Here is a 7,810-nt window from a genome sequence, read left to right as displayed (position 1 = left end):
TAGAGTCTCCCATCCAGCTGCAAGCCGAGGGGACAATTCATGCTTGCTACCACCATACCATCTCTCCTCCCTTTGTTGTACATTTCAGGCAATTTTGAACCAAGATGTCCCTCCTTGGTCAACAGCTTTTGATGTGTATTTTCTAGAGCAACAGAATAAGCAGAGTTAGATCTTGCATGTATTAGCAAGTAACTTTGAGTGGCTGCAGTGACAAGGGGGCCAGATCCTATGCTGTGTCCAAAGGGGATGTGGGGCCCTTTCCTGCTCATTTTCTCCAAATCGAGGGCTCTTCACCTTGGGCCTCTAGACATGGCTGGACTACAACGCCCTTTGGCTGTATAGAATTTGTGCAGAGTTGCATTTTGCTGCATCTAGTGTGTCTCTTTTTGCATGATCTAGTCTGGTTTTGCTAAGTGGGTCGAGGACACACAGTCCACTTGCTCAGCTGTTGGCAGTTTTATCCCACACCCCTTCGGTTTTTGACACTTCAGCCAGCACCACCCACCCACTTTCCATCCTGTCTTAGAAGCTTGGGTGGTTGTTGGTTTTTTTTAAACAAAACGAAAGCTGTCAACCTCAGAAATCTGAATCCAGAGTTAGAGAGCTGCAGTCTATGCTTCCTCTATGCCCCCCGCCACACACACACACACACACCCAGTCTGGTAATGGTGCCCAAGCACCTACACGGATTATAACACACTTCAGTTTTCCCTTGAAGCAGGGTGGGTTTAATGGTGCCTTATTTAAATACAGAAAACTCAGCGAACCTTCTGCTGCTCTCGGAGAAAAAGAGCTTTGGAAAGAAAGGGGCTGCTAGAGGTACATCAAACTGGGGCAATAAAGAAGTTGGCGAGGGGTCGAGGGAGGGAGGGCCAGGGCCTGCCCCTCCGCCTAATTGCAAAGGACCTCGCTTGCATTGCAGCCCCAGGAGTGGGGGGGGTCTCTTCTGCTGGCCCTCAACTCTGCGCTCGCTCCTGCTCTTCCTTCTTGGCCACCTGCGCTGCCGCCGCGTCAACGGCAGCCCCCACAATTTCCACAGCGGCCCGGTAGAGCAGCTGCTTCTTCTGCTCCTCTTCGGACCCTGCGGAAGCCGGCCGCGGGGGGGCACTTCCTTGCCCCAGGCGGTTCTCGCCCGCTGGGTCCACGGGAACGAGCAGCCCGTGAGGCGGGCTTGGCGGGCCTCTGGCGGGCAAGGGCAAGGCCCACGGCGGCTCCAAGCAACGGGCGGGGTCTGCGTCCTGGAGGAAGCCCGGACATGGGGCTCCCGCATCTCCCAGTGTGTGGGCCCTGGAGGTGGGAGGAGGGGCCGCTGTCCCCACGCCCCTTGGTTGCCCCACAGGGGCTCCGTCGGCCTGGGCCGTGGCTGGACCCAGGACCGCTGCCTGCGTGTGCGCGCGCTCTGGGCTGCGCTCTGCCCAGAGCGCATCCTCCCCCGGCAGCCCCGGAGCCGCCTCCGGCTGGCTGTCCGTGGAGGCCTCCCGCTTCTGCCCGCCCAGCCTCCTCCCTGGGCCTCCCAGCAGCTCGCTGCTCAGCCAGCCCAAATCCCCCGTCGCCATGACCATGCCTTGGCCGCCGGGGTTCTCCGCCAGGTCGGCCAGGTCTTCCTCCTCCCCATCTCCCACCTCCCCCCAGTAGCCGCCGCCGCCGCCGCCACTGCCTTCCGTGGCGTCCTCTTCTGCGCTTCCTCCCCACAAATCACCCACCTGAGTCTGGGGCCCTCCCTGAGCCAGAGTCGCTTTCTGGTGGCGGCTTTCCTCGCTGGGACTCCCGCAGCTCTCCAGCCCCTGCGGTGGGATTCGGTGGCCTCCCGCCTCCCCGGAGGGCTCACCCTCGCCGGGCGGAAATGCAGCCGGTGGGTGGGTGTCTTCGACCGCTGCAGTGCAGCTCTGGGGCCCCCCCAAGCCTTCGCTTGCCCCGGAGGCTGGAGAGCTCTCTGGTTCTGCCGCCAGGCCGAGGTTTCCTTCCCTGGCCGCCCCGGGGGGGTGGGGGTCCTGCTCGCGCTGCCTCACGGGGAGGGCTCCTTTCTTGGCTCTGGAGGCCAGCATGCTGCGGAACACCCGCCACGGCTTGGCCACGCACGATCCAGCCAGCCCGGCCACTGCAGCCCTCCTCTGCGGCTCAGCCACTGGCCTGGCCTCCGCCGGCTTCCACCTCAGCGGAGACTCCCCTTGGGGGTCTGCAGTCCTGCCGAGGGCAGCCACAGGCCCGCATCGCGCGCAGGCCCGATGAAGTGGCCACGGCCGCTGGCCAGCGGGTGGCTTGTGCAGCTGAGAGGAGGTGGCCCTCAGGCAGAGCAGCTTCCTGAGCAGGGAGGGGCCCGACCTCCCTCCCAAGGAGTCCTCGTCCGGGTCCCAGCCCAGGGCCTCCCCTCCCGCGGCTGGCTTCCTGACCGCCTGGATGGGGCTTTCGTGGGTGGCTTCCACGCACAGGCGACTCCTGCAGGCGGCCTGGCCCGGGGGCACCGGGGAGCCCCGCTTCCTCCTCAGCAAACCGGGGAACTTGCCCCCGAGGAAGCCTCTTGCTGAGGAGGGGCGGCTCCTACCATGGCTCGGCGCTTCCTCCGCTGAAGAAGAAGAAGAAGAAGCAGCGCAGCACAGGTTGCTGCGGCCGTGGGAGGCGGAGGGGCCCGCCGTTGGCCTCTCGCTGGCGGTTCGCAGGCTTCCTTCCATGTCTGCGGCCGGGCGCTCTCAAGCCGCTTCTCCCTGAAGCTTCAGTCCATTTCTCCTTCCATCGTGCCTTGATGTCCCCCTTGCTCATGGAGCCCCCGCTCTCAAAAACGGCCCCGCGCCCGCTCCCTCTGAGTCCGGGCGCCCACCTTCGCTGCGGTTTCTTCTCTCATCCAGAGGGCTGCTGCTCCCCTCCGGGCGGTTCCACGGGCACGTGCCGCCCAGGCACTGGGGTGTGTGTGTGTGTGTGTGTGTGTGACAACTGTCCACAGAGTGCAGCATGTACTTGGTTCAATCGTGGCCTGTAGACAGAGGCCCCCAGTCAGTCGTCTGCAATCCAGCGAGGCTTCCTGGAACACAAACACACCCAAATCAGATGGAGCCAGAGTCCAGGCCTTCTGCATGCTGCCTCGTCTGCTCAAGAAAGGCCGCGGCGAGCTTTCACGTGGGGTTGCTGAGCCCTCAGCCAGCTCTGTGCTTGCCCCTTTGGGGACGGGGGTGCCGCTCAGGTGAGCCCGTCCTACCTACGACTGTCACAGGGGCCAGCGAATCACAAAGGCAGCTTCCCGCTTGCCCTGCTGATTGCCGCAGCTGTGTGGGGGTGGCTTTGAATCCAGGGTGATGGAGCCACTCTCTGCCCCTGTTTAAAAGCACTTGCTTTCTTCTGCTCCAGGACTGAGGCTTACACATTAGGAACATAGGCAGTTGCCATATACGGAGTCAGATCATAGGTCCATCCAGTATTGCCGGCACAGACTGGCAGCGGCTTCTCCAAGGCTGCAGGCAGGAACCTCTCTCAGCCTTATCTTGGAGATGCTGCCAGGGAGGGAACTGGGAACCTTCTGCCCTCCATCCCCGGAGGGGCATATCGTACTGTGCTCACACATCAAGTCTCCCATTTAAATGCAACCAGGGTGGACACTGCTTAGCTAAACCGACAAGTCAGGCTTGTGACCACAAGACCAGCTCTCTTCTCTGAAGCAGACTCTGGGGTTAAGCACCTAGGAGCGTCAGGTTTAACCTTTGTGGCCTCCTTCCTGCCCCTTCTCCCCTTTCGGGCATCGGCCATGCCCAGAAATCCTGCTTCCGCTCTCTGAGAGGAGGCATTGAGGTCTTTTGAACTCACTTCAGGTACTCCTCTTTGCCCCAACTGCTAGACTCTGCTCCCTTCTCCGCTGCCAGAAGCGGCATCTATTTCTGGCTTGCTGCCTGCTCCCTCCACTAGTGTGTGCAGGCAGCAGACCTTGTGGTAGTGAAACACTCCAGAAGGTCCCCCCAAATTCCAGATGTCGCTGCAATGAGCGAGAAAATATTGCTCAGCCGTCCTTGTGACTTGGCTCAAACCAAGACAGGCTGTTTACATGCAGGAGGAAGCAGCTTCTGCTCGTGATGGAGAGCAGGGGTGGCTTCACGGGAGCTCGGGGGATGCATGAATCAGAGTACCTGAGCATGTGCAGAGTAGCCCTCAGCTGCCTCCATATTATTATTAGGTGTTTTTTTTTTAAATGGCTTCTAAGAAACCTGCCCCCTTCTCTTTTCAAGAACCGATACCTTAGCGCAATAAGGCTGCAAAATGTGCACCCACTGGAATGGTTACTTAATTGCATGGAATCTTAATTAGGTGATTAAAGCTCATTTGGTTAATCAATTAAGTCGGCATATGACTGAAACTTTGAAAGAAGAACAGCCTCAAGTTTAAAATGTCTTCAGAGAGAGAGGCATTCCCTTCTGTTTTGAATGGTGCTGGAAGGCCTCTTCCTCTGGAATCGGAAGACTGTGCCTGCCAGAAGTACTTAGATTTAAGAATTTTTTAGGCATTGCCCAATTAGTCAGGAGTATCCTACTGAGGTCAATTTTAAAAGGATTTTAATTAGTTTAAAGGTTACACTTAAATAGGGATTAATCCAGGGGTTCTCAAAGTTAGGTCCCCAGATGCTGACTGACTAAACCTCTCATCATCCACTGCCATTGTGGCAGTGGATGATGGGATTTGTAGTGAGACAGCATCTGGGGACCCAACTTTGAGAACCCCTAGTCATCCATCTAGAATAACTACCACCATTAGTCACAAATGTGGACTGGAACCCCCTTTCCACCTATCAATACAGTTCAGAATAGAAAAGTCTTCATTATGAAAGGATTCCTAGCCTTTTTCCCCCGTGATGTTGTATTCTGTGATGTCGAGATACAGAAAAGCTTTAACTTGAGTTTCTGCCTGTCAGTGCTGAAGCTTTATGTCAGCAAGAAACTGGATCAGTTGGACTTCTGTCTCTTCAGGCAGCTGTTAATGCACAGGAACCCTTCCGGGGTGGGGTGGGGGGATAAAATCAATTGCACCTCCCTGCTAGCTTTGAGGCCACGCCTTAGGCACCCAGACCCAGAGCATGGTGGTGGTTCACAGCACATCCAAGAGCGAACTCACCTTTCCGATGCTCTTCTCCGATGCCCCCAAAGAAAGCACCCTTCCGGCTCTGTGTGTACAACACCACCGGCTCTGGAGGGTAAGTGCTTGCCCAAGAACAAATGGAGGCCGGGTGCTCAAGGTCTGTTTCCAATTTGCGGGGGGGTGGGGGGGTGGAGAACGAGGGCTTACTGCCAGCACCAGCCTTTTGAAGATGGCTCTTCCTCCTGAGAGTGTGGGAACCAGGACGCCTGCATAATTTGTGTAGCCTTTGCAGCGCTGCCACCGAGGCCCCTCTCCCAAAATGAGGGTTTCAGCAGAAGCAAGACTTCTGCTTCTCTTCCCAGCTCTAGAATGGAGCCGATCGGGGGGGGCGGTCTCAGCTCTCGGTGGGGGGCTCCAGGCTGACAGCAGGCGGCTTTCCTTGGCCTCGTTCTTTCGGGGAAGGAGGCTCAGAGGCAAGGGCAGTGGGGAACGGCAGCTCCCGGCTTGGATTCCAGGAAGGTTGTGGGGTCCAGTGGTGAGGGGAAGGAACGAACTGGTCAGGGCCCTGCTGGGAGTAAACCCTCTGCCTTCCATCTGGGGCCCCAATCCCCGTGCTTTCCCACCTAGCCAGCGTGACAGATGGGTTTGTGTGCGTACCAGTTCAAGCCCGCTACTGGGCGGAGATGCTCCCAATGGAGATGCTCCCAATGCTGCCTGCTGCTCCCATGCTGCCACCGCCACCCCACACTCCAATTGCAGCCGGCACCCTCCCCAGCATTCTCCTGGGTACCCCACTGCAAGACCCCCTTTACCTGGATCTGGGGGCCCCCAAGATGCTGTAGTCCTTTGCAGCAGCTTCTCTCTCTCTCTCTCTCTCTTTCTCTCCAGCTCTCGGAGCTGACCTCAACTCCAACCCTTTAAGCAAAGACACTGGTACAGGCACCCCCCCCCCAGTTGCCATGGAAACCAGTCTGCTAGAGGGACAGTGATGCATCTGTGCAGAAAGGAATGAGTGGGGAATTTGGGGGGAGGAGGAGGAGGGAACGGGATGGAGAGAGGCAAGGAGTCCGCTGCTGCCAGCAGCCTCTTCCTTACCTGGCATTGGGGTCTGCGCAGTCCGCCTTCAGCCCTCTTGGGGAGGCTTTTCCCTCCAGTTCTGGAAAGGGCACACCGAGTGCCTAGTGGTTAGAGCTGGTGGGTCTTGCTGTGAAGAGACTGGAGGAAGCACTGGTCTCCTCTCATGCTGGGAGCCCAGCAGACAGAGGGCTTTTCAGACTTGGTCCTGGGAAACCCATTTTTGAGTCCCTAAATACCCAGTCTCAGTTTTCCCCATCTGTAAAATGGAAACATTGCTATCTTTTTTCTTTCTTTCTTTTTTAAAGGCAGCATTTTACATTTTGTACACTACCCTTCTCTCCACCCCCAAGGGCTCAGGGTGGCATACATGGTCTCTTCCCACCCTCAACCATTTTAATTTTCACAACAACCCTGTGGAGTAGGTTAGGCTGACTTGAGTCAGCCACTCAGTACATTTTGCAGTAGGCTGATTTCTCTATTTAAAAATATATATTTTAATGTGTCCAGTCTTTTTGGAACAGTTCAATTGAACACATAGGTATAGTGCAGGTTTCCAACTGAGTGAAATTCTTACCCCCCTTCAAGAGTCAATGCAAGGGAGCCAACATAAGTCTTCCATACAAGGCACAGGATCCAGGCACGCAAGAAAATCTTTTGACGGCAAATATATTAAATCAGGCGCAGCTGAACAAAGACACGTTCACACTGGGAATTGCACAAGTCTCTCTGCAGCCTATGGAAGGAATTCCAGCTGGCTTGAGCAGCCTGTGCCTTGTACAACATGCTAAGCAGAGTTGGTCAGAAAGAGTGCCAAGTTCAAAATGTGAGCAGTTGTAACCTATGGAACTCATGACCACAGGAAGTTGCACTGGGGATTAGAATCAGATTAATACAATTGGCCGTTAGACTTGAGAGCCAGGAATGGTACCTCTTGAGTTCAGAGGCAGGAAATATTTGTGCACCAGATGCTGGGGCACATCATCTCTGAGAAAATGCAAGAATTTATCTTCCTGGAGTTGTGACTTCGAGAGGAAACCCCAGCTTCCGTAGACCAGCTTTCTTCTCTGCCAGGATTCGCCATGATAAAAGAGTCCCCTGCCCCAGCTCTCCTGCTAGGTGGGGGGTGGCCCATTGATGTACTTGAGCATGAAGTGGAAAGACCTGGCATAGCCATTGGTCCGGAGACAGGAAGAGAGGGGCAGGAAGGAGGTGCTGGCCCATAGGAGGAGAAGCAGCAAGCACCAGCGCACGGCTCTGTTCAGCAGGATGGGAGTTCTGGGGAGCTCCTGGTGCTGGGGAGAGAAGTCCAAAGGCTGCAATGCTGGCTCGGAGCTGGAAGGACAGGAGGAGTTGAGATTCATTACGAAAAGAGGAAATGCTTGCAAGTTGTACACACACTTCTCGAAGTCCACGTGTAGGCTAAAGAGAACAGCAGAGACCACTGAAGGTGGCAACCAGCTGGAAGCTTACAGAATTGGCCTCTGCACCTCCCGCCCCACTTTCTGAGGTTCCACTTAATTGGAGCAGAACCCATAGGTTCTGGGAACTGTGGGTCTTCTGGAGAAATATTCCCAGAATTTTGCAAGAAATGTATCCCGCCTCCTCCCCTCCAATGTTTATAATGTTAATTTTCATAACCGTGCAACTGTTTTCCTTTGAATACTCTTTATACTTTTAAAAA

The 7,810-nt window shown here is 56.0% G+C and overlaps 2 protein-coding genes and 1 long non-coding RNA gene across 8 annotated transcripts in view; 1 reads left to right on the top strand and 2 right to left on the bottom strand.

Moving 5' to 3' along the window:
- Nucleotides 1-700: 700 nt before the first annotated feature.
- LOC128333322 (collagen alpha-1(I) chain-like) lies at nt 701-6,022 on the bottom strand. Of its 2 annotated transcripts, none has more exons than XM_053268723.1 (2): nt 5,865-6,022; nt 701-3,016 (listed from the first exon to the last, which is right to left on the bottom strand). In XM_053268723.1, the coding sequence occupies exon 2, from the start codon at nt 2,667-2,669 to the stop codon at nt 957-959; it is 1,713 nt and encodes a 570-aa protein (XP_053124698.1). In that variant the 5' UTR covers nt 2,670-3,016; nt 5,865-6,022; the 3' UTR covers nt 701-956. The 2 variants fall into 2 exon arrangements, with proteins under 2 accessions (XP_053124698.1, XP_053124699.1); XM_053268724.1 differs by lacking the exon at nt 5,865-6,022 and adding an exon at nt 5,089-5,237.
- Nucleotides 4,777-7,810, top strand: part of LOC128333325 (uncharacterized) — an 11,539-nt gene continuing 8,505 nt past the window's right edge. Inside the window, exon 1 of the long non-coding RNA XR_008310911.1 lies at nt 4,777-5,167. This is a non-coding gene — a long non-coding RNA (uncharacterized LOC128333325). The remainder of the gene's footprint in view (nt 5,168-7,810) is intronic.
- Nucleotides 6,600-7,810, bottom strand: part of LOC128333320 (nesprin-2-like) — a 23,495-nt gene continuing 22,284 nt past the window's right edge. For all 5 annotated transcript variants that reach the window (XM_053268714.1, XM_053268717.1, XM_053268715.1 and 2 more), the window contains one exon: nt 6,600-7,461. In XM_053268714.1, coding sequence (XP_053124689.1) covers nt 7,242-7,461 — 220 coding nt within the window. In that variant the 3' untranslated portion in view covers nt 6,600-7,241. The remainder of the gene's footprint in view (nt 7,462-7,810) is intronic.

The sequence above is a fragment of the Hemicordylus capensis genome, chromosome 7, assembly GCF_027244095.1.
Source record: "Hemicordylus capensis ecotype Gifberg chromosome 7, rHemCap1.1.pri, whole genome shotgun sequence".
NCBI classification, from domain to species: Eukaryota; Metazoa; Chordata; class Lepidosauria; order Squamata; family Cordylidae; genus Hemicordylus; species Hemicordylus capensis.
The sequence above is the reverse complement of the archived record's forward strand: the minus strand, read 5'-3'. Positions and strand labels throughout refer to the sequence as shown.

Coding starts and splice junctions, on each gene's coding strand:
- LOC128333322 (XM_053268723.1), bottom strand. CDS start 2,669: ATGGAAGGAAGCCTGCGAACCGCCAGCGAGAGGCCAACGGCGGGCCCC.